At 46.1% G+C, this 25,162-nt stretch overlaps 1 protein-coding gene across 3 annotated transcripts; it reads right to left on the minus strand.

Annotated features, from left to right (window-relative positions):
• Window positions 1–2,031: 2,031 nt before the first annotated feature.
• katnip (katanin interacting protein) lies at window positions 2,032–23,744 on the minus strand. 3 transcript variants are annotated; one of them, XM_036132015.1, is made up of 28 exons: window positions 23,168–23,744; window positions 21,053–21,141; window positions 19,872–20,026; window positions 18,619–18,734; window positions 18,432–18,533; window positions 18,142–18,291; window positions 17,088–17,328; window positions 15,123–15,254; window positions 14,875–15,026; window positions 14,213–14,310; window positions 14,037–14,133; window positions 13,748–13,957; window positions 12,514–12,651; window positions 10,503–11,283; window positions 8,423–9,169; window positions 7,241–7,449; window positions 7,079–7,157; window positions 6,636–6,813; window positions 6,388–6,553; window positions 6,143–6,309; window positions 6,001–6,059; window positions 4,967–5,077; window positions 4,666–4,805; window positions 4,487–4,588; window positions 4,253–4,413; window positions 2,574–2,600; window positions 2,280–2,365; window positions 2,032–2,193 (listed from the first exon to the last, which is right to left on the minus strand). In XM_036132015.1, the coding sequence occupies exons 1-28, from the start codon at window positions 23,177–23,179 to the stop codon at window positions 2,135–2,137; spliced, it is 4,764 nt and encodes a 1,587-aa protein (XP_035987908.1). In that variant the 5' UTR covers window positions 23,180–23,744; the 3' UTR covers window positions 2,032–2,134. The 3 variants fall into 3 exon arrangements, with proteins under 3 accessions (XP_035987908.1, XP_035987909.1, XP_035987910.1); XM_036132016.1 differs by lacking the exon at window positions 2,574–2,600 and having other exon boundaries at window positions 23,168–23,179; XM_036132017.1 differs by lacking the exons at window positions 2,032–2,193; window positions 2,280–2,365; window positions 2,574–2,600; ... (2 more) ...; window positions 4,666–4,805; window positions 4,967–5,077 and adding an exon at window positions 5,089–5,230 and having other exon boundaries at window positions 23,168–23,179.
• Between the last annotated feature and the right edge of the window lie 1,418 nt (window positions 23,745–25,162).

Consider the following 25,162-nt stretch of genomic DNA (forward strand, 5'->3'; position numbering starts at 1 on the left):
TTGTGTAATAAAGTATTTTTTTCAGTAGTTTTTTTTAATTTATAACATAAAAATAGATTTTTTTTTAGATAAAACAAAAAACAAAAACTAAATTAGCCATGCCAGAAATTTATCCAAAATAAAAAAAAATAATCAGGTTGTGTAATAAAGAATAAATAAAGAATAAAATGTCCTGTTTTTGCAATAGTTTATTTTTAAAAAAAATAAAAATTAGCCATGCCAGAAAGTTATCCAGAATAACTTTTTTAAACCAGGTTGTGCAATTTAGCGGCTCTAAACAAGTTTAATAAAATCCACAGATAAAAGGCTCCAAGTTCAGCTCCTCCTTTAACTGTCTTCTATTATACAGTTAAAAACACTCATAGGCAAAGATTGATTTTAAAGTTTTATTCATTTAAATAAACCTACACCAAATACACATATAATAAAGATTAAAAAAATAAATATTTAAAAACACTACTAGTCAAATAAACAACAGCCCATAACCTGGTGTACACAATGGATATACAGAGAAAGAATTACTGATGTTGAACTTTTAAAAATTAAATACATAAAACTGCATTTTATTTACAATCCCTCCCAGAAGGAAGGAGTGTTTTATTTTAAATAAATACCATTCCAGGGAAGTCAAATTCATATTTAATGATCTAAAGTGTCTCCCTCTTTCTGCCGGCTGGGATCAAACAACTCTAATAATTATTAAAAACAAGAACTTGACGCAAATAAATTAATTTATTCTGGATTTTCTCTATTCCACACAAGGTCAAAAACACAACCAGGCTCAAATATATTCATACACCTCCGCTGACATTAGCAGAAATGCCTTTTAAACTGCAGAGAGAGCAGGAAGTCTGGTTCTGTCTGGATTCTGGACCCGTCTCCTCATCAGAATCTGCAGCTGGCTGAAAAAAGCCGGCTTTCTGACGCACTCCCTGCTTCTCCAGGATGTTCAGTCTGGGTCGTATTACCAACCCTAACCCTTCGCTCTGACGGGACAACGATCCCAAACAAACATCAGTGGGACAACATGCAACCAGCGAAGGTTTAAGGTTTAATTTCTCGCTGTCGGGTCGGCGCCAGGAGGCAGACATGTTTAAAGGAGCGCGCTCAGATATCCAGCCAGAGGTCTGTTCATGTGAACAATTAAACAAGAAATAATGGGGAGTGTATGTAAATATTTGAGCCTGTGTGCATCATTCAAAAACAGAAAACTGCGACCTTGTGTCAGATTGTTGAGATGAACTGAGGGTTTTTATTCCTGCTGATACCGTATGTAAACCTCTGAGCCTGGAGCGGGTAAATAAACGCACAGCGAGCAGATTCTGGCATGCAACGACTTAGTGAACATTTCATGAAGGACTAGCGTGTGTTAATAGTGACGGTGAGGTCATATTTATCACGATTTTAATGCCGTACTTTTCAATTTGAGGTAAGTTGATAGTATTTGCATAATAGGTCAGGTATCGTTTAGAGAAAAATCTAATCTAAGCTGCACAACATCCACATATAGCTACTGTTAGAAAGGTCACTTGTAATCAAGCTTCGTCTGATGCTAAGCAGAAGATTTTAATCTATCAATGTTCACCACACATACCCACTTTGCATAAATTCACCCTTTTTTTTTTTAAATGTCAAATTTAGAAGGTTTTAAATGATATAAGCCGTTGTTATAAATCTTAGAAAGGTAAAAACCTTTGAAATGAAAGTTTTTTCTGCCAATGCTTTTAATAAACTGGTGTCTGCATAGCGTTATTCCTGGGCGACCGCTCTGTCAGCTAATCATTTGGCTCATCAGTAGAGAAAGTGTATAAACGCAGAGCAGCCCCTCCTGACGGGGGTGCTCCCATGTGGCATCCATCTTTGTTTTGGTCTATTTACACGCCAAAGGTTGCATCAGAATACGCAGCACAAGTCACAAGTAGCAGCCGCAGATAGAGTTTGGTACCAGGCACAGTAGACGATATTAGGCGGACATAAATGCTGAAGTGGACTTCTGTGAGTCTAAATCCAGCGTCTGAGCTTCGTCCTTTTTTTTTTTTTTAGCTTTTCAGGAGTTGCTCACCAAAGTTCGGAGGAACGTCGTCGTCAAGAAGTCCTCGCGCAGAACAAATAAAACAAAAATCCACGTTTGTTGTCAGTATCTCCTCTTTCCGTGTTTGCCGCCATCAGTCATGCAGGTTTTGGGCCGCAGAGCTAAAAGGGAGAAAAACAAAGAGGCGTCAGAATAAAATGCAAAGTGAGTTAAAATATTCTTTAGTCCGTCGGTTTTTCTGCATCACCTGGATCCGCTGTCGGCTTCTTCTTGCTGTGATGAACGATCTGATTCTCATTGGTCAACTTCACGTCTTGATCCTCCACATAATTACTGCAACACAGCAACAAACCTGTTTATCTGAGGCTGGGGGGGGGGGGGGGGGGGGGGGGGGCTGTGTGGAGCAGCTTTAAAGGATCAACAAGGAAGCGATGGGTGGGAGAGAAATGGCCCCTGAAACATGAGGTCAGGAAGGAGAGGGGGAACCTGGGAGGAATCATCAGTACACGGATTGACCACTAGGGGGCGCTTTAATACTTACTGTTGGTTTTGTCCACTGCCACGGGGGCTGAAGTACAGGAGAATTAATCTTAAACAGATTTATCTGGTTTCATCAAATGATTTTTGATTTATCAAAAGCTTCTTTCCTTATGCCACATATAAAATTACTTTTAATTTTAGGTAAAATGTGCACATTTTAAATCACAAATCAGTCCAACTGCTGCATTCCTCACTTATTGAATATAATCTGGAGGTCTGTGCAGAAGTCTGGTGCAACATATATTTAAAAAAAACACTTAAACTGTAATGGAAACTACAGAAAACAGTGATAAGAATAATTATTAATGCTGCCTATCATTATATGTCATTATATATACAAAACTGCACAGACGATGCACAAAGTGCCAACATCCAGCAGATCTTTCCAGACTTGGACAAAGACCATGACCTGAGAAGAAAATCTAAAGATTTCCGGTTGTTTGAACAACTATGAAAGTTTCTGTAAAGTGAAACTGCGGACGTGCAGTAGCCACTTTTAACTTAATGAACCGATGTTGTCATAGGCTATAGAAACCGCTGAATGCTTAAACACATACGATGGCTGATAGCTGTTAACCTCCTCTGTAGAGACAAGGGCTATTTGGATTTTGAGGTCCTGAGGTAGGATTTACAATGTTTCTACATCTTCCTTTTGAATACAACATTAAGATGCCTTTGTGAATTAAACATGTGATTCTATGTTTCTGAATCATTTTCTATTTTCCAATCATGTTTGAAATAAACAGATTAACTGGGAGGGTGCCAAACAACGAATATTGACGCCTTCCAGCGCGACTGAAAATTTGAAGCTGCTTCTGTTTCGTCAGGAAAGCTTTGAGGTTTTTAAGGTCAAAAACAAGATATTTGGAGGAGTCAAGAAGAGGCTTTCAAAGCAAAGAACCACTGGTCAAGCACGGCGTTGGCATCAGCATCCTGAGGGTCTGCTGGTTTACTGGAAAATAGGCTGATCGCTAATTAATTATCTAAATATTCATCGGGAGTGTATTTCTCATGAACATTAAAGGAAGAGCTTTTAATTAGTATTGTATTTTTTGGACCGTAAGGATTATAAGGCGCAAGAATATTCTTCCTAACTGTGTAATATCTCTCCACCACAGAGTAGCTGGACTAAACTGCCCTGTTTCTAAAATAAGGCCAAAGTAAACTGAACCTTTATATTGAATTAACTTAAAGGTTTATTGTTACAGTCAGGCAGTCTGGTAGACAGCTCAGGGGTCCTATCAGGTAGTGACACAGTGTACCGTAATGCTCCTAATATCCATTGAGGAGCGGCTTCATTGCTAACCAAAATCGTATTTACACATTTTAACAGATTATGAGAGCATTGCACCATAAAATCAGTCAGTAAACACAACGATGATCATAGATAAGGAGCAGCATAAATATTTGAGAAGATTTAAGAATTTTAAGTGTCTGAAAATACGGTATAATATCAAGTCAGTTGATCCACATCAGGATTTTTCCCCCAACTGAGATCTGATGTGTTTTCAAAGTGTTCCTTTAATTTTGTTCAGCATTGTATAAATTTGAGCCTGTAGATATAAGATTGACCCTTTTCTGATTAGAGGAAATTCCCATTAACTTTTAACTTGCATTTAAAAGGTAGTGGGTGGTTGTGTGAACCATCAGAACCAGAAACCCAGGCTGAGCTCGGCCTACCTGATGACGGTGCTCCTCTCCCGGTGCGTGACGTAGACATCGTCCGTGAACAGGATGGTGTGGTACGGCACCACCGGGTCACAGGTGGGCAGGATGCCCGTGGCGGCGTGGCTCACGCACTCCAAGATGCCGTTATACACCAGGAGGTCGTCCACCAGCAGCTAAACACACACAGCTATGAGTCCGCGTGTCAAACGGCAGACAGAACCCAACAGAACATTAAAAACTACCGACCCCAAACTCCTTGACCCCCCTGTGGGGAGTCTTAGAGTAGTTCCACAGCTTGATCATGGACACGGTCGCCGGCCGATCAAACACCACGTACACGCGGTTCACCTGCGTGGGAAAGCCACAGATCTGTTTAACCCGACTGGACCCGCTCCCCAAAGCCGGTCCGTTTCCCGCTCACTCACCGTTCCGGGCAGAACCGGCGCCAGCCACATGTGTCTGCCGTCGTGCGTGCTGTTCACGCCGTCGATCAGTTTGTCCGGCGTCCGAACGTCGCCGCTCACGTTGTCCAGTACGTTCACGCTGTCCGGGAACGCCGCGATGTCTGAAGGACCCGCAGTCAAAGATCCGTACGTTCAGCCGTGAAACCGGATCCATTTCACCGACCAGAACCAGATCCTTCCCCGCTGATTAACACGGTTCCTGTGACAGAACCACGCCTCACTGTCCTGCTCCTGTAAAACCCGCCTGCTGGTGGAAGGATACTGTTGTCAGTGAGACGGATCTTGTGGTGGTTCTGGTCGTAGAACTCCAGGCCGTTCAGACCCACGTAGTACGGGTCTCCCCAGGTGGTCAGCAGCTGCAGCTGGAAGATGACTGGCAGACGGCGTTAAAGAAGGAAACCAGGAGCGCCGGGTCTCACATCACAACTGACAAGTTCCCCTTTTCAACAAATATGTGTGAGCGACTCAAATCTCCTTTTACCGTCTCCCAGGTGTGGACTAGAGTAGGAAAATGTTTGTTTCCAGACTTTATTCCACTTTATAAAGGACAACAATTTGATGTTATTTTTAAATTACACATTTTGTATTTGATCTCACTTGAAATCCGTATTTTGTTTTTTGAGTAACTTCCTGAGAATCATCAGATTAATGCACCAGAGTCCGTCCTGATTGATGTCCAGTCAGCTGAAAACTACAAAAACCTGATTTTCTTTCTTATTTTTTTGTTAAAATGGGGGAACTCTGCATACCAAAGTGCTTCCTTGTCTCAAAAACCGCACACTCTTCCGTGTGGAAGTCATCACTGAAGGAAGACGCCTCAAAGCCATTTTCTGTTGGAGGCGTTTAAAATAAAGTCAGAGGAAGCAAAGAGATGCAAGAAGCTAATTAAAAAAGAAAAATGGATTTTCATTGAAATGAGAAAAAAATAAATGCTTTTTTTAAGCAGATAAGGTGAATGAAACAAAGCAAAGTTGAACAGTTTTATACTTCCTGGGTTTTTATACTCTGTGTCATAAAACATGCTGTATTTGGAAATGTTGGCAGCCTATAGGAAAACTCAGAGTGAAGGTGAGGATCTGCATTTTCTACAGAAAGCAATCAGAGTTAGCTCGTAGTGCTAGCCACACAAACCGCTAACAGATGCTAAAGAAAGTTTAAAACGTGTCGTCTGCTCTAATTTCACCCGTTTTAAAATGTGAGAAAACTCGTTGATGACTGCTGATGTCATCAATAATTAATGACGGCTCTGGTTGAAAGCTAGAAGATGAATCAGGTTTCAAGTGTCTGGAAGGATACACCCGCAAGGCATGATGGGAGCTTCATAGTCCATGCTGGCCTGCTCCTGCCTCTTAGAGCTAAAAAGGAGCAAAAAGCAGGAATTAGTCGTGTATTTCTGGTTCTCTGCCTTGAATGTAGAGATTTAAGTTGTGCTTCGTGCCTCTGGGAGTTGTCGTTGCTCCAGGGATCAGTGGGAGGCTGCAGGTAGTCCACAAAGAGGATCTCCTGGGCAAAGTCAAAGTGACAGTTACCCGGTCCTTTCCGGACCAGGAACCCCTCCGCCGGGGAGATGGCAACATCGTCCAAGAACAAGTGGAGGACTTTCACCTGAATCAAACGATTAGAAACATTTTTTATTTTCAGCTGCATTAAGGCACCAAGCGGAGGTCCAGAACCGGATCTCACCCCTCGGTAGGAGTCCTCAGGCGACTTGTTGTAGTTCCAGACGCGGAGCCCAGCGATGGTCTGGAGCTTGTTGAAGGTGATGTTCACGATGTGCGGTTCTCCATAGGAGAAGGGTATGAGCCACATGTGCCAGTCGTCCGTGGTGATGTTGTGGCCATCGATGAGTCTGGGCAGAGAGAGAACCGCGCAGGAACGGACTTCAGGTTCTGGCCTGAGCTGCCGGAGGAGCCGCTTCCTGTCACACTTACTTATCCAGCGTGCGCGAGTCGTGTCCGTACTCCGGCAGGTCGTTGAGGTCGCGCGGTGACGCCGCCACCATGGCGAGGTCCAGAGGGAGGCTGTCGCCGTCCCGCCCCACCACCTCCAGGCCCGTCAGGCCCAGGTAATGGGCGTCGCCCCAGGTCATCGTCATCTCCAGCCTAAGGCCTGCAGCCACAGCAGGAAAACTGTCAGAGCGCTACGTCTGCACACATGAGGGCGTTACTTTCACTAACCAAGGCTCGACACGCAGGTCGAAAGGTTCAGTTGGATTTTATTTCAGTGTGTCAGAGGAAACGGGGCAGAATTCAAACGCACGCCACCCGTCTTAGATTTTAATTTGTGATAAATCATTTTAAACCATCGATCCTCTAAGTCAGATTGTAATATCCAGATTTCCCGGTGAAACAGCAAAGCGGATGACGGTACTCACACTTTCCAGTGTACATGCCAGGAATATGTTGCATATTCTCCTCTGGTTGGTTTACAGCAGCGTTGAGCTGAAGCTTCAGCTAAATAAAAGCACAAATTAACAGAAAACGAGTGAATTGTAAACAAAGCATAATCTGCCTTCACTGATGAAGGCTGTACTTACAGCGAGGTCTTCCTCCCTGAAGCCAGCCTGGGTGAACGGCCTTTCTTCACCCTCTCCATCGGCGGTGCGGGGTCTCTGCAGCTCCTCTTCATACACCAACATCTCCGGACCCTCGTCTTCACTGAGGAAGGTCTCGTCGTAGCGAGACATCGCCTCCAGGATGTCGTCGTCCGTGGTGAAAAGGATCGTGTCCCCGAACTGATCCAGTCCTGCAGGGAGGAGACGGATCAGCGTCAGACCCACGTCACTAAAATCCCTAAAGTCTGTGGTCCCTTTAAGACGGAAAATACGAGAAGGAAGGAGGGAGGGAGGGAGGGAGGGAGGAAGGAAGGAAGGATGGACGGACAGAGGTAAGATAGGAAGGAAGGATGGACGGACAGAGGTAAGATAGGAAGGAAGGAAGGAAGGAAGGAAGGCAGGAAGGAAGATGGGAAGGAAGGAAGGGGGGAAGGAAAGCAGGAAGGAAGACAAGAAGCAAGGGAGGGAGGATTGAGAAGGAGAGAAGGGAGGGAAGAAAGAAAGGAAGGAAGGAAGGAAGGAAGGAAGGAAGGCAGGATGGACAGACAGAGGTAAGATAGGAAGGAAGAAAGGAAGGAAAGAAGGAAAGAAGGAAGGAAGGAAGGAAGGAAGGCAGGAAGGAAGATAGGAAGGAAGGAAGGCAAGACGGACGGACAAAAGGACGGAGAAGGAGAGAAGGGAGGAAGGAAGCAAGGAAAGGATGGAGGGAATGAAGGTAAGAAAGGGAGAAAGTGAAGGGTAGAAAGGAAGGAAGGAAGGAAGGAAGGAAGGAAGGAAGGAAGGAAAGAAGGAAGGAATGAAGGAAGGAAGGAAGGAAAGAAGGAGGAAAAAAGGCAGGGAGACAGGAAGGAAAGAAAGAAAGGGAGAGAAGAAAGGAAGAAAGCTAGGAAAGAATGGAGGAAGGGTGGGAGGAAAACAAGTAGGAAGGAAGAAAGGAAGGATTGAGAAGGAGAGAAGGGAGGGAGGAAAGGAAGGCAGCAAGGAAAGGGTGGAGAGAAAAGAAAGGGATAGAAGGAATCGTAAGGAAAGGCAGGAGGGAAGGAGGGGGAGTGAAGAGAAAAAAGAAAGGAATGAAGGATAGAGTGAAGGTAGGAAGGAAGGAAGGAAGGAAGGAAGGAAGGAAGGAAGGAAGGAAGGAAGGAAGGAGGAAAGGAAGCTGTGTACCTCCAGAAAGGGTTCCAGACGCCTTGGCGATTTCCCCCCTGAAGATGCACCTCCCGTCCAGAAGCATCTCCACCTCCCTCGCTCCGCGGAACGAGTGAATGCGTGACTTGTTGTAGTTCCACACGCGGATCATGGCGATCTGATGGGCGGCGGCGAAGTCCAGGAAGACGGCGTGTGTGCGGCCGGGGCTGAACGGCGCCAGCCACAGGTGCATGTCGTCCTGGGTGCGGTTGACGCCGTCGATCAGGTTGGTGACCACGCGCGGGTCTTTGCCGTACGCCGGCAGGACGTTGATGTCCGGCGGCTCGGCGCGGATGTGCGCCGGGCGGAGCGGCTCGCCGCTGGAGCTGAACACCTCCACGCCGTTGAGCCCCACGTAGTGGCGGTCTCCCCAGGTGGACAGGATGTTGATCACCAGCCTCTGGCCCTGCGGCAGCACCGGGATCTCAAACTCCTCGTCCTGCTCCATGCAGGCGTCGTCGTCCGGGGCTTCGCTCATCACAGCCTGAGGGGTTCTGGGAGCAGCGGCGGGGTGCGGGGGGAGTGCGGGGGGGCCACGGCCCTGGCGCTGAAGGAACTCGTCAAAGATGTCCCCTTCAAAGCCCATGTTGGAGATGCGTCCGCGCTGACACTGGTTGAACTTGGTGAGGGAATCCCAGGACTCCCTGAGAGTGTCGTCCTGCTGGCTGTGGGTCCGAGAGCGAGAGCCGAGCCTCCGGGTGGAGCCGACCAGAGACAGCGGCTCGTCTGCAGACAACACCAGCATCACATTTATCTACAACCACTACACCACCCCCCCCCCCACACTTTAAACAGATTCTAACAGCCAGACACACCTGGGAAACGTGGAACTATGGAAACATGACCTCAAACAAAAAGACCTCAAACTCGTTAAGGAAGCTTAGTTAAAATTCTCCTTCTAACGTATAAAGCCCTTAATAATCAAGCTCCATCATATATCAGAGCTCTGATTACCCCGTATGTTCCTAACAGAGCACTTCACTCTCAGACTGCAGGTCTGCTGGTGGTTCCTAGAGTCTCTAAAAGTAGAATGGGAGGCAGATCCTTTAGCTATCAGGCTCCTCTCCTGTGGAACCAACTCCCAGTTTTGGTCCGTGAGGCAGACACCCCGTCTACTTTTAAGACTAATCTTAAAACTTTCCTTTGTGACAAAGCTTCTAGTCAGAGTGGCTCATGTTACCCTGAGCTATCTCTATAGTTATGCTGCTATAGGCTTAGGCTGCTGGAGGACATCAGGGTCTATTTCTCTCTCTCTGCTGAGTTCTCCTACTGCTCTCCAATCTGCATTGTTTGTTGTTATTTCAGCTTTTAACTTTTTGTTCTCTGTAATTTTTCTCTTCATAGAAGGTACACCTGGTCTGGTGTTCTGTTAGCTGTGACATCATCCAGGGAGGCAGATCATCCACTATTACCATCTACCATAGAAAGTACTCCTGGGTCAATGTGAGCTTCTGAGCTTTCTGTGTCTCTGCTCTGTCTTCTCTAACATAGAAAGTACTCCTGGGTCAATGTGAGCTTCTGAGCTTTCTGTGTCTCTGCTCTGTCTTCTCTAAGCCCCAGTGGGTGGAGGCAGATGAGCGTTCACACTGAGCCTGGTTCTGGTTCTGCTGGAGGTTCTCCTCCCTGTTAAAGGGGAGTTTTCCTCTCCACTGTCACTTCATGCTTGCTCAGTATGAGGGATTGCAGCAAAGCCATGTACAATGCAGATGACTCTTCCTGTGGCTCTACGGTTCCCCAGGAGTGAATACTGCTTGTCGGGACTTTGATGCAATCAACTGGTTTCCTTATATAGGACATTTTTGAGAAATCTGTATAATCTGATTGAACTTGATTTTGTAAAGTGCCTTGAGATGACATGTTTCATGATTTGGCGCTATATACATAAAATTGAATTGAATAGAATTTTCTCTGATGATTAAAGTGAGAATTACCTAAAATCTCTGTTTTATACACATAAACTGTGATTTATTATTCAGTCACTAGTATCAGACGGTTAGGACGGAGAGCTTTAGGCACCAGTAGGACCTGCGGGGGGCCCAGAGACGGGGGCGGCTCCTACCTGCGGCGCGCTGCTCCTCCGTCCTCCTGCAGCCGGCTGAGGCGTTCCTGAAGGAGCTCCTGCGGCCGCTGACGGGCCGCTCCGCCTTCGCCTCCTCCAGCTCCTCCAGGAGGTCACAGCTCAGGTCCAAAGAGTCGGCCTTCCACTGCGCCCCGTTCATCGGCCTTTCCCCGCCCCGGCACACCCGGCCCGGGTTGCAGGGCAGCTCCGGCAGCATGGAGGAGGCCGGGGGGGCCGGGGGGTCGGTTTCGGCGGAGAGCTGAGGCACCAGCCACCTGGGCCTCTCTCTGCCGGCCTCGCAGCCCTCCGGAGCTCCTCTGCTGAGGGGCTGCAGCCACTGGGGGGCGACCCGGGAGGAGGAGGGCTGGGTGGTGACCGTCTGCTCCGTGGGCTGGGGGGAGGGGGGGTCCTCAGGGCCGGGCGGGTCGAAGGAGCTCCTCTGTGATGGAGGCCGGCGAGCTGAAGGAGCGATGGGTGGCAGAGGCATGTGTGGCTTCTCCTGCATGTCTAACATAGTCCTCTCTGCCGGGGCGTGCTGCCGCGGGGCGCCGCCGCCCTCCTCGCTCCTCCGGGGGTCATGGAGGAGGGCGCCGCCCCCCAGCAGACTGTGGCCCGACGAGCCGGGGCCGGAGAAGAAGGAGTCTGAGAGGCAGGAGGCCTTCAGGTCGATGGTGGAGCTGTAGTCAAAGACCTGGTTACCGCAGCCTTTCTGCAGCTCCCCCTCAAACACCAGAGAGCTGTTCACATACAGCTTGATGTGCCGCGCGCCCACGTCCAGGTCCTGCAAAACATTCACACCGCAGCTCATCTGACAGCTTTACTACCGTAGTCTGGGACAGAAAAAGACTAACACTGCAAAAGGGAACTAAAAGTAAGTATTTTGCCTTGAAATAAGATGGAATAAGATATTTGCACTTAAAATAATAACAGTTCATCTCCATCATCTTATTTCAAGTGCAAGATGTCTAATTATCTTATTTTAGGGGTACAGATACTCATTCCTTTGGCAATTAGTCTTATTTAGCTACACTATACTACTTTCAAGCAAATGTTTCTTACTTTTAGTTCCCTTTGAAGTATTTTATAAAGAATGGACCAGAACCTCCAGACGGACGAAGCCGGTAGAGCCGTGTCCCAGAAAGCAGCAGCAGGTGTTTCTGCAGCAGTCTAGACTCTAGATTACTGCAGCTCTGCTCCACGTTCGCTTTTAAACACTTTAAACTTTGTTTCTAATATAAAAAAAAAAAAAAAACAGGTGCTAATATTCTTCACTGCCCACTGAAAGACGCGGCAGCCGCTGTTGTTAGCAAACACGGAGAAGCAGCATTTAGTTCCTATGCTCCACTGATCTGGAACAAACTTACAGAAAACTGTAAAAGTGCTGAAAGCCTGAGTTCCTTTAAATCCAGATTAAAAACACATTTGTTTAAAATTGCCTTTGAATGTTCCAGTTAAACTGTTTTACTGTTTTTAAATGTTCTTTTTTTTTTGTTTCTACATTCTATCCCTACTTGCTTTTATTCCTATATTTCAATCATGTAAAGCACTTTGCATTGTCTCTGTACTGAATTGTGCTATATAAATAAATTTGCCTTGCCTTGCCTAGCAGGAGCTTTACAGATCAGCCGTAATTAGCGCCATCACAGACCGCCGGTCCGCCCGACCCAATCAAGACTAAACCACCAGAAACCCAGTTCTACCAGAACTGTCTTACCTTACATGGTCCGTCTGGACGGACCCAAGAAGCTCGATAAACGCATGAAGCTTCTTCTTTGCTGTTCTATGAGCAGCAGAACCCGGCGCTACGCTAATCCTCTAATAATCCCCCCGTGCTCCACATTCGGGCCGGCTGAGAGCGCCTCGCTGACGTAAGCCCGGCGCGGCGCGGCGCCAACCCCCGCTACCTGAACCCACAGCAGCTGCAGGCTGCGTCTGCTGCCAGGAGGCGGTTCAACCAGCAACCCGAGGAGCCAATCTGCCAGAAATATGGTGTAGAAATGAGCTTTCGTACGGTCAGGCTGCGGTTGTAGTTCCAGACTTTGATGGAAGAGATGCCGAAGTCCAGAGAGCGCTGCGAGTTTCTGATGACGAAGTAGAGCTGGATGGGCGGGTGGAAGGGACACGTCCACATGTGGCGCTCTTTGGTGGTCTGGGGGAGAAAAGACGCGTTATTTACAGAAAACCATTACGTCCCTGCAAGAGACGCATCCGTGACTTCATTATCGTTAAAGGACTGAATAAATAAGGGTTTTATTTTTAGTTCCAGTAGATGAGAGAGAAAATTTACACAAAAACGAAAAGTATTCAACCCCTTTGGCGTTTTTTCGTGTTTTGTTGCCTCCCAACCAGGAATTAAAAGTCGGAGAGGCTGCAGCAATTCTGTTTAACTGTTTTATTGTCAGAACATTTACACCAGGGGTGTCAAACTCATTTTGATTGAGGGGCCGCATTCAGCTTAATCTGATCTCAAGAGGGTTGTAGAGAACTAATAAAAGTGGACTTGTTGATTTTTATATTAAGTTAATTTCACTTTTACACAATATATTATGAATAAACTCAGTGTTTTTAAGAAAAGTATATGCAATTTCAACAATACTTTTACTCAGTTAAACATTTACTTGTGCATTATGCATAAGAACTGATCACAGTGATTATACAATGTTGAAAAACATTTATTCACATTTTTTGGAACTTAAAAACACTGTCCTGCATGACAAAATACATCAAACAGATAAAAATTAAGAAATGATTTGAATTTTTCCACACCTGAAGCTTAATCTGCTGATTAAAACACAGCGCCCCTCGTGGACAATATAGGAACTGCATATTTTCAATTAAACGAAGTACATGTTTTTTTTCAATAATTGTTTTATCATTCTCTTCCTTTTATCTTGTCCACTTGTGAAAGTCAAATCTGATGAGCTCTTTGTGGCATCTTATTGCCACATTGTCAGACAGGACACTGGGGGAAAAATAAATAAATGAATAACCCAATTCTGACTGGTTTGGAGCTCCTTCACCGTCACGGTGTGATTCCTCCTGCTTAGTGTTGATCACATAACATAAAACTAGCTGGAACGCAACAAAGGGGGGGGGGGGGGATTACTTTTGCTAGGCACTGCGCCTCCAGCTGACCCTACATTAAATGAATCTGTGTTACTGAGCATCTCCACCTCCTGGGCATTAAAGCGACGGCCCTGCAGACTTCTGCCCCCCAACGGGGCGCCCAGGCGGCACAAACCCACCTTCACCTTGCCGTTGACCAGCGCCGCCAGGTTCCCCGGGTAGTCGGCGTTCCTGATGTCGATGTCGTGAGGCGACACGAACAGCTTCCTGTTTCTGAGGCAGAAGAACTGCAGCTCGGTGAGGCCGACCTGCAGCGCGTTGCCCCAGTTGGACAGGATCTCCATGGTGACGTACAACACGGGCGTGACCTCCGCTGACGCCGGCACTCTCTGCAACGCAAACAGCCGCTCAGACAAACCGGGACACGGCGGCGCGGCTCGCCAGCGACGGCGTGCGCTGCTGACCCACCGGCTGCCTGCTGCAGTCCGCCTTCCCACGCTGAGGAACGCCGTGGCCGGGTTCTGCTTCCAGCTGCTCCAAGGCTTCCAGCAGCTTCTGCTGTTGGCTTAACGACAAAACGAGACAGCGTTGGCGGTCTGATCCCGCCCGGGTGTAACGGCGACTACGTGAGTGAGGCGGCCTACCAGGGCCCCATCAGGGTTATCCTCTGCATGGCCAGCGTGACGTTGTCCTCGTCCGTTGGGTTCTTCTGCTTCGGGCCGCTGGTCTGGTGCCGCTGGGCCTGAATGAGACACAGCAGGCAGAGTACCAGGGGTTACACGGAGGTCCGACCCGTTGGTTCAACATCCCAAACCTAAACCCGACTCAGAATCACAGAGTTTCTGTCCGTTAAAACAGAAACAGAGCAGCAGACGAGAGTTTAGATGTTTTAGCAGAACTCCAGCGGTCGGCATCGGGTCAATGATTAAAAACGGACGGATGGATGCAGCTTTCAGGGTATTAAGACTTTTGGATGGGGGGGAATGTGAAAGAACCGGTTCTGATCTGTGAAAGAACTGGTTCTGATCTGTGAAAGAACTGGTTCTGATCTGTGAAAGAACCGGTTCTGATCTGTGAATCAGTGATTCCTTTGATCAAAGGACAAAGACCCGATAACTTTGTAGCCAACGACCCGACGCCCACTGCAGCTTTTCTTATCGGCTCTACTCAGGAGAGTGGATGAGGTCCGGTAAGCGGTTCTGTCTCGGTTCGGTTCAGAACAATGCATACGCTGTGTATTTAGGGCATGACCCCCCCCCCCCCCCCCCCCCTTTAGCTGCAGAAGTGGGTGGAGGGTTAAGCGGACCGTGCTGCGCCGGCAGAACTCGGCTCTCTCCACTGGCGTGTTTTCTCTCTGCAGAGCTTCCTGCACGCCGTAGAAAACATCTTCTGGGTCGGGTTCTTCGTCTGAAGGCTTCCTGGCCGCCGACAGAGGCCTCTCTGACCGGCTCCTCGGCCCTGAAAAACACAGACAGACAACTATTTAGATCCGCCTTTAGGGATTTATCTGAACTCCATGCGTTTTAATGTAATCACATTTAACTTTTTACTCACTCGGACCGACCCAGCTGTCCACTGACGGCGGCCTGTCTAAAGTTTTGCTCTTCACCAACAACGGCTTGGTGGCGACGAAGGAGTCGGTGCTTTCTCTCCGTCTGGCAGACAGGGAACGTTCAATCTTACGACCTGAAAGAAACATTGGAGAATAAAACCCGACGCGTCCTTTATTTCCATCTCTGATCAAAAGTAGACACGACTGAACGTCTCAGTCTCAGGCTTTAAATGATGCATCTGATCCATTCTTTATGGAAACTCCATAACGAGCCCAGGACCGCCTTACTGCAGGGCAACGCCACTACAAACCGCCCCAACATGCAGCCCATAATTATGCATGACAATCATAAACCTCCACTAGTGTTTGAGAAAAGTATCGTGGTGAGTTGGAGCTCAATGAGGCATCAACCGGCTTCGGGTTTGGTCTAAATCCCTGATGAGACATGGTAAATTTATCTTAATTGTCTGGATTCTGGCACAGATCCATTTTTGGGGCGACACCCGGGGTGCTCAGGTCCAGAACCAGCAGAACCAGCAGAACCAGCAGAACCAGCAGAACCAGCAGAACTAACATCCTGCAACTTCTAGATGCATGCCTGCTCCAACACAGCCGAATAAAATGGTTGAATCCCTTCATCAACGTTCAGAGACGTTGGTTTGGTCCGGGCGTTGGAGCAGGGATGCATCTACAGGACTGTCTCAGAAAATTAGAATATTGTGATAAAGTTCTTTATTTTCTGTAATGCAATTAAAAAACATGAAATGTCATACATTCTGGATTCATTACAAATCAACTGAAATATCGCAAGCCTTTTATTGTTTTAATATCGCTGATTATGGCGTACAGCTGAAGAAAACTCAAAACTCCTATCTCAAAATATTAGAATATTTCCTCAGACCAAGTAAAATAAAAAAATTATAACAGCAAAACAAAAATCAAACATTTGAAAATGTGCATTAATGCACTCAGTACTTGGTTGGGAATCCTTTTGCACAGATTAGTGCATGAATGCGGCGTGGCATGGAGGCAATCAGCCTGTGGCATTGCTGAGGTGTTATGGATGCCCAGGATGCTTCAATAGCGGCCTTTAGCTCATTTGCATTGTTGGCTCTGGTGTCTTTCAGCTTCTTCTTCACAATAGCCCACAAATTCTCTATGGGGTTCAGGTCAGGGGAATTGGCAGGCCAATCAAGGACAGTAATGCCATGGTCAGTACACCAGTTACTGTGAGAATCTGATGTCGTCTCTTAACCACTACCATACTTGTGATTTAGTTTACGGAACCAAGCTGAGTGTTTTTCAAGGCTCAGGAAACCCTGCAGTGTTTCCAGTTAATTAGACGATTCAATGATTAGTTGAATAGCCTACTAGTATACTTTTTCACCATATTCTAATATTTTGAGATAGGATATTTGGGTTTTCTTCAGCTGTAAGCCATAATCAGCGATATTAAAACAATAAAAGGCTTGCGATATTTCAGTTGATTTGTAATGAATCCAGAATGTATGACATTTCATGTTTTTTAATTGCATTACAGAAAATAAAGAACTTTATGACAATATTCTAATTTTCCGAGACAGTCCTGTAGAAGCTGCAGGTCTGGACCTGGTCAGTAGAGCAGGTCTGAGGTCAGAGTCCTTCCAGAAGCGTAACTTTAGCCTCCTTCATGTGGAAACATCCTCCCTCATCGTTATCCCAAACAGTTTCAGCTGAGCTGGAAAACACCAAGCAGGACCTTCAACCTCCTGCAGATCTTTAAAGGTCGCTCCAGTTTTTAATTGTAAAACGACTCAAAGTTGAAAACACATCCTTTCAAAAAGCATCGTTAAAGCCCAAGAAGAAGACACCGACGTTCACGTCAGCTTCTGTAAACCTCTGATTACCGCAGCTCTCTGCTCTGCTGGTGCAGAGGAGGGAGAAGAAGATGAAACCAGACAGGCTCGCCTCTAAATAACCGTTCTTACCTTTAGGCGACGGTCCAAAGTCCAGAACGATTAGTTTTGCCGGGTCCAAATGGCGGCTGGGCTGGTTTTTGCGCGGGTTAGTGGAGGACTTGGAGGAGGGGAGGGGCAGCCCCAGCTCGTCCAGACTCTCCGTGCTCTCCTCCCGCTCGATGTGCTCCTCTATCCATTCCTCGTCTGACTCCTCCCCCGCTGAGCCCCTGCTGCTCCGCCGCATGCTGACCTCCAGGCTGCGGCGCAGGACCTGGATTTTAAAGGAGGCGTTCGGGTACGCATCAGTGCTCACTAGGGCTGAATGATTTTATAATAATCTAATTGCGATTTTTTTTCTTAATATTGCGATTTAATGCAATTTTTTTTTCTGTTTAATTTATCATGTCTTTTTAAACATATACAAACAACAAATCATTTTGTTTCCTCGCTGTGTGGATTAGTTGCTAAAAGACCCACAGCATCTAAACTCAGAGCAGAAATGATTGCGTTCTGCCTACGATATATTTCAACCAAAATTGCAATTTTGACTTTTCTCCGCATTAACCACAAGCAACAAAAATGGCCTCTAAATAAAGATGTTTGTAAACAAGGACTATTTAAAACAAGAACTTTTAATGTTTCTATTAATCAGAATATTGTTCAAGAGAACAGCTTTTAGTTGATTTGGACATCAATCCTTGTTGAACATAAAGTGCAACCAACAAACAAGTCTATGTATTAAACTGATTGACCTGTACTTAATGCTTTGTATGATTATATAAACTCTAAAACAAGTAATAAAATTAGATTATCTCACTGCTGCAACTGTCTTCCCTTCCATGTGGAGGCAAACCCACTTTAAACATTTTACCAACACCTAATAGACGCGTCTAATTCCCTGATTGTTACATAGCCAAAAATTGCTGACTCTGCGATTTGGAAATTCGCGATTATATTGAAAATGCGATTAATTGTTCAGCCCTAGTGCTCACGGTGGACCGTTGCATCTCAGAAACAGGACGACTGAATAAAATCCCGGCAGCTGGAAGACACGAGCGATAAGAATCAGGAGTGTTGCGCTCACCTTTACCTCCTCCAGACTGAGGAGCACCTTCTCGCTGTGCTCCTGGTCGGCCTGGCCTCCCTGGCTCTCCGGCCTGGAGCTGAAGGAGCGCGTGGCCTTGGAGGCGTCTCTCTGGCGGCGGGGGCTACGTGGCGAGCGCAGACCTGAGCTCTGCACAGAACAGGCGGGTCGCAGGAAAGGCAAAATGGAGGAGATGGAGGAGATGCTGATTAGCAGAGACAGAATCCTGGGCGGCCCCTCCTCTGGAGAAAAACGCCCACACGAGCTGTCAGACGCCATCTTCACCCTACCTCCATGTCCACGCTCTCATAGGGCTCAAAATCGTCCGAGTAGCGTCTCTCCGGGGACAGCTTCACGCTCAGGCCATCCTCCGTCCGGATCTTAACAGGTTCCTGCAGACGCCGAGGCACAACAACACATTCGTAGCTCCTCAGCTTCGTATTGTAGCTACGACGACGGCATGGGGGGGGGCCGTACCTGCACCCACTCCTTCCTGCGGACCCGTTCCGGGGCGGTCTGGCTCCTCTTCCTGTCGGCCGGAGCTTCCACGGGTCGGCCGTCCTCGGTTAGCTGGTGGGCGCTCCTGCAGACGTCTGCAGATGAGTCAGAGAGGAACCTGAGCCGGCTTCCTCCACAGAGGAGAGGAGGCACTAAAGCACGCGCTCCTCGGCGCAGAAACAAAAAGCCCAGCTGGCAGCGACAACTGTCACTACGGTTTAGTCACTGGGAGCGGGCCCAGAACCACGGCAGGCAAAACACGAGCTGGGGAGCAGCAGCTATTAGCCACGGCTCCATCTGCTCCACAGGACAGAAGCTGTGAGAAAAGGACGGACAGCAGCTGAAACCAGACGCTTACGCCGTCTGACGTCTCAGCCGTCCTGCTTTGGGTCCGTTACGATCAACGCTAATATTCCTATTTGCACAACGTGAGAATCGTGAGAACTTTTCTTCATTGCTTTGTTCAAATTCATCCGTTCACAGACACAAAGGCCGGACGTTTGAGTCTAATGTGGATCAGGGCAACGCCTCAGGCTCTCTGCATCCTTCTAGGACAATATGGAGGAGAATAAATCAGCCCAGATGTCAGGAGGAGTATCCTGGATCTCCTCCGGTCGGATTCATCCTAAGGCATCTGGAGGTTCCTTGTTCATCCGACCAATAATCTGCAGGTATAACCAGCATGGAGGTGTGAAACGTGTGAATCAACCCCAGAACCGAGCTGGAAGAGAGTCAGTGTTCACAGAGAAACGAGTCCTGGACCTACATGGGCTGAAAGGCCGCTCAGAGAGGAAGAAGCCAGATTATGGTTTTAAATGGACTCAGGGACAAAGACCTGAATGTTTGGAGACACGTCCTTCAGTCTGATGGAACCAAGACTGAAGTTTGTTGGACTAACTAACTGCACCATGATGGGGGGGGGGGGGGGTTTGTTGTATCTCAGTCCCACATACAATATGTTGGAGGCCTTCAAAGCTGACCCGGTTACGCAGGTTCTGTCAGGAGGAATGGGCTCGCATTTCAACGACTGTGAAAGGAAACCCAGCTAAGACGCAACCGTACCAAAAAAACAGGAAATCTAGAAAACAAGAGTAAATATTCTGGCATTTAGCGATAGAAATAATTCTGGTAAATAATCCTGAGCTAAAACACGGCAGAGGGGTTTTACACGGTGTCTGTAAATATAAAGTTAAAGTCAGGGATAAATCATCCAGGTTTGGTGCCGGCTGTACCTGCAGACCTCCGGGCTGGCAGAGAGCTGCTGGAGTTCTTGGCGTTCCTCCGACCCGATTCAGCGTTGGCTCCATTAAAGTAGAGAGAAAAGCCTTGCTCGAGCCGCTCCAACTCAACGTCCCTCAGGTCTTTCCCCCTGAGCCGCTTTAGGATTCTGAAAATAACAGAGGAACATTTTATAAACGCCACTAAAAACGTTACAAAGTGCAGCTAAAGTCTTAGATGGACACGAGTAAATATCTCTATTAAAGAAGCCAGCGTGGTTCTGCTACACAGCCCTGCAGAAGTATTCATACCTCCTGTTTTATGCAGAAGGCACAACACAAAGAAGTGAGACAAATAAACTGAAAAACATCTTTGTGACGCAACGTGAAACGGTTCTAGAGGTATGAATACTTTTACCAGCTCCTGTATTTCAATGTGTATAAATCAGGGTTCCTACAGCGTAAGGCAAGTTAAATTCAAGACTTTTTAAGACTTTTTAATGCCACTTGAAATAAAAAGTTAAGACCAACTTCACGATAAACAAGATAAACCTGGTTGCGACAACTTCACCCAAATGTTTGTTTTAACATAAAACATTACTTTCTGGCTCAGTAGACATGTTAAAGATTTTGAAAAACATTCCATATAGGAAGAAAGCTAAAACACACACAAATTACTGATATATTTTTAACAACTACTGAACTGAATTCACAAACTTTGTTTTGTTCCCTACTAAAATAAACTATAAATCAGTTTTAAAAACCACAACATAAGCAGTGCCAACTCTTTTTCACAGCTATGGTCCGGCCGCAACAGTTTTTATTGGTTCCGCTATCGGGACGGAACCAATAATGGTTACATTGAGCCGTTCGGTAAATGTAAAAAAAATATAATTGTATCAATTATTTTACTGTTTGGTAAGGATTACAAAAATAAAATCCTATTTATGACCTGGTAACAATTTTAAGACCTAAGAAAGACTGATTTAAGACATTTTAATGCCAATTAAGGCCTTAGTTTTATATTACAGAATTCAATGCCTTTTAAGACTTTTTAAGGATCCGCAGGAACCCTGATAAATTCACAGTTTACAGTAAAATGTCTCGTTTGAACTAAACCAATCAGAGTTGAAATCCCGCTAAACGTCATGCAGCGTCTCCAGATCCAGATTCTGCAGCCGTCGCTCAAACCTCACCTGTTCTTTTGCTGGAGGCCGATTAAATATTCATCCAGAGTTTCATCCACGGCGGAGGCGAGCTCCTCCTCTCGGCACGCCTTCCTCTCCTTTAGGAACAGGTCAGTGAACAGAGACACGATGAAGAAAACAATGCAGCTCATCCTCATCCTCTCATCAGACAGGATTAACATCATCTAGGCATGCAGCGCGCTGCTCCACGGATGTATTTTAGAGTTTATTTTAAGATGCGCAGACATCCCTAAAGACCTGCAGACTCAGGCTGAGATCTTAATAATTAACGGCTGGATGACGACTAAAGAAAGACATTTAACAGGAGCAGCTGACCTAATCCCTTATAGCACCAATCTGGAATAAATCTTGAGTGTTTTTAGCTTCTCATGAGGATCTGGCAGAGCTGCAGTTCTCTGCGGCTTTATTTCATTTACGCTAACGTGACATTAATGTGCTGAACGTTCATAACGACGCATGCAGAGACGGCAGCAGCCTGAAAACATCTCAGCATGAGCAGGTGGTGCTACTAATTAAAAACAAAGAGTAAAAAGAAGCAATTTCTGGATATTTCTGTTTAACTGCTTAAGGAAAGAACCGTAAAATTAAAATTAAATCAATGCTGTTGATTTTCTAACACGTTTAATAAAAGCATTCTGTCAACACACAGAGCAGAAAGTGAGGAGTCAGACAAAAAGGTTAGAAATGTTTACTTTGGTAAACGGAGCATCGGCAGTGTAAAGTATTCACACCCCACAGAGCTTTTCACATCCAACCCTGCAGGTGCTTGTTCAGATTTAAGGGACATAAAACATAATTGTGAAGGGAAGCGTAAAAGATGCACGGCAGGTAATTATATTTAGTACATTTAGTAGATGGTACTAAATAAGTGCAGCTACAGCTTTTAGCCGTTTGCTACACCCAGAGACATCCTGCCTGTTCTTTGTGGTAACCAAGGCTTAGGTCATACCACGCAACAGATACTGGGTCACGCTAACAGAACTCCATGCTCCAAACGTTGTTTAGGGTTCTGGTCCTGCTGAAAAGTCTTAACACCATCAACGTGACGTCTGATGATAGTTTGCTGCAGAGAACGTCCTCGTGTTTTAGGGGGGACAGCAGTGTCAGCGCGGCGGTGCCGTCTGGGAGCTGCACGGCACAGCGGTGCCGTCTAAATGATCCGGACACGTTTTATGCTGCAAGAGTCCAGAAACGGTCGCAGATCCCCCCCCGCCACCCAGACAATCCACCGTTTGACCCAAAAAAAATGACTCAGGAGCATTAAATCAAAAACTAACAGACCTAAAAACGGCTTCTTTCCCAAAGCTGTGAGGGCTGAGAATCAATAAACCAGCAGCTCAGTTCACGGTTCTGGATCCGATAAAAGATTCATTACACCGTCTCTGACATGCTACTGACTATTTATACACTTTTTAGCTTCTCAGGGAGCATTTGTCCGGTACATTCACGCAAAATGCTGTAATTTACGTCATTCTGTGAATCAACCTCTGCTTCTGTTCTTTTTAATTTGAACTCATTATTACTTTATTAGTTATTATCCATTAATTATCACATAGTGCGTTAAAGCATTAATTTGAAAATAATAAAATCGATATTGGAGTCAAATCAAATCAAGCTGACCTGTGTATCGAATCGGCTCATCCTAAATGACACCCAGCCCTAATAATGAAAGTGATTGAACACAGATGAATGCCAGACTTTCCAGTCTTATTCCTAAATATTTTTTTGCTTGTGTTATTTTTCCACTACTTTGCGTTACTGAATCATATAAAACACGCTGCAGTTTGTGCTTGTAGTATTGTAAAGGTGTGTGAATACTTTTTTGTTTTATCAAGGCAATGCATATAAAGCTGTTCCATTTTTCTCCCATTCTTACAAAAACAGCAAGACCATGAAAATAAATCAAAATCTTACGTAGTTTCTATAAGGCTACAGCGTCTGCAGAGGGTCAGGAGCAGAAAGTGGGAATTTGAAGGAAAGAATAGAAAAAGGTGTTAGTGATAGAGTCACTGTGAGATGTGCAGGTAAACAAGGCATGCACGCCGCGGCTGGATCCTGCAGAATGACGGCTAAAAACGCTGAATCTGGATAAAAACAACTCACCTGGTCATCCATGGCGTGCTGCAGATGCTCTCAGCCCTCTAGCATCCCGCATTCTGAACAGATCATCGAGCTGTGATGCTGTGGCGGCTTCTCCCTGCAGGATGACACAGAATCACCTCCAAGGTTAACCGGGTTTTAACGGAGCAAACGCCGCAGCTGGCGCAGCTGCCTGGCTAGCATCACCACATCTGCTCAGCCACGACCAAACGCGTTTATGCGCCGTCATAACGCATTTTGTCCTCAAAACTGCACATTCTGGTTTGTTTACAGCTGAACCAGAGCTGGTGAATGGACTTCCGGTGCTGGTTGATGAAGCTGCTAAGGCAGCGGAGGTCCAGCCAGGAGCCAACGGCAGCGAGCAGCTAGCGCTAAAGCTAGCAAACAACAGGGCGAAACTCGCTTAAATGTTGGTGAAAGCGCACAAAACGCGCCGTTAACGCTTCGCAGGACTACTTACAGCACGTATGAAGCGAGGCTTCGTCCCTTAGCGTCAGGAAACGGCCAGCTCTTTCTTTTATTATTTACTTCACGTCGCGCGTGTTGGTCGGTTACCAGGAGAGCTTTCAGCCAATCAGGAGAGCCGCCTCAGCGTTGGCCACGCCCACCGGCCACTCAGCGTTGGCCACGCCCACCGGCCCTCTTGCTGCTGTTTTCCAGCTGCGGTTCTGGTCCTGGTCCGTTTTATGGACGGATGGATGGATGAATAAGGGCCATCCCGGTTCTGTTGGACCCTCCGGGGACTGAGGGGCCAGCTCCCCGGAACCAGCGGCCTTTGCGGGCCTTTTAAAAACGCCACTAAGACGCGTTGGTTCCTTAACATATAATCTTTTCACACTTTGGGATCTTTTCTGGTTGTTTTTTTTATTGTTGTGCGCTTTGGTCTCCTTGTTTGGTTGTTTTAAATAAAGTTTTTTTTTCCAATATAAATTAATAATGGACAGACTGATGGAAACTCAACATCCAAACGGGACAAAAGTAGGAAAATTCTAATATTTTTTCTACATTATTTATTTTTCCCTCTTACTTCTCCAGACGTGGGAAATGCTTAAAACCTTTATTTTCCAGATTCCATAGAAACAGATGCCCTTAATGCTGTCCGCTCTGATGGCCTTGCAGCCGTCAAAAAAGAAATCAGACGGAGAATTATGAGAAGATAAACAACGAAGCATGCCAGGGTTTCTGCAGCTTTTACTTGGTTTCCACTTAAAATGTTTCAGATAAATCACATTAATGTCAGATCAGGATAAACGGAGTGAACACAAAGAGCAGCTTTGAAATGATTGTTTGAAGCTCTCCAGTAGGTCTGCAACGATTAGTCGATATTTCGACAATCGATATCGACAATATCGATAACTAGAGATGCACCGATCCAGTTTTTTCTGATCTGATACCGATATCTGGGCTGAGCGTATCGGCCGATACTGATACAATGAATAAACCGTGTACCTCCCCATGTGAGTGAGGTAGTTTAGGAGGCGTTTATTTAACTTTGTGGCGTTGAATTTACCAACCTTATCACCGCCCTCACAGATTACACAGACTCCAAATAGCAGACGTGGCTCGGTCCGGCACTTCCTCCATGTTGCTCTATGTTTGCTCACCGCTAGCTGTTGTGCGTACTAGGGGTGGACGATAATTGAACAACAATATATATCAATTATATAAAAAAAATGAATAAAAAAAGGGTCGATAAAAAGTTCAATAGAACAAGTTTTCCTTTTACTTAATCCTACCAACCAATCACAACGCAGACCCAGGAACCAAGCTCCGCCCCCTTCCTAGAGTTAAGAGAGCACAAAGTTTTTTTCTTCTTTAAAACCTTGCAGTTCTGGTAAAAAGTTAATTTAATAAAGAGTCAAGCTTAAATTCAGTGTGTGTTTTGCATATAAAAATAAGTTGCTAAGCAACAGCATAAAATGGCCAGGGCTGCACTTAAAATATATGTTTTGAATTTGTTGATAATTATCGATAGATGAATATTTCTATTTTATCGAT

This window comes from Fundulus heteroclitus, unplaced genomic scaffold (assembly GCF_011125445.2).
Source record: "Fundulus heteroclitus isolate FHET01 unplaced genomic scaffold, MU-UCD_Fhet_4.1 scaffold_47, whole genome shotgun sequence".
NCBI classification, from domain to species: Eukaryota; Metazoa; Chordata; class Actinopteri; order Cyprinodontiformes; family Fundulidae; genus Fundulus; species Fundulus heteroclitus.

Excerpts from the sequence above, each read along its gene's own strand:
- katnip (XM_036132015.1), bottom strand. Across the intron at positions 14,311-14,874 it reads AGTTCTGCCGGCGCAGCACG|GCCCAGCGGCACCAGACCAG; the intron begins GTCCGCTTAACC and ends TGTCTCATTCAG. Across the intron at positions 5,078-6,000 it reads TCCCATCATGCCTTGCGGGT|TCATCTTCCAGCTGCAGCTG; the intron begins GTATCCTTCCAG and ends GCCGTCTGCCAG.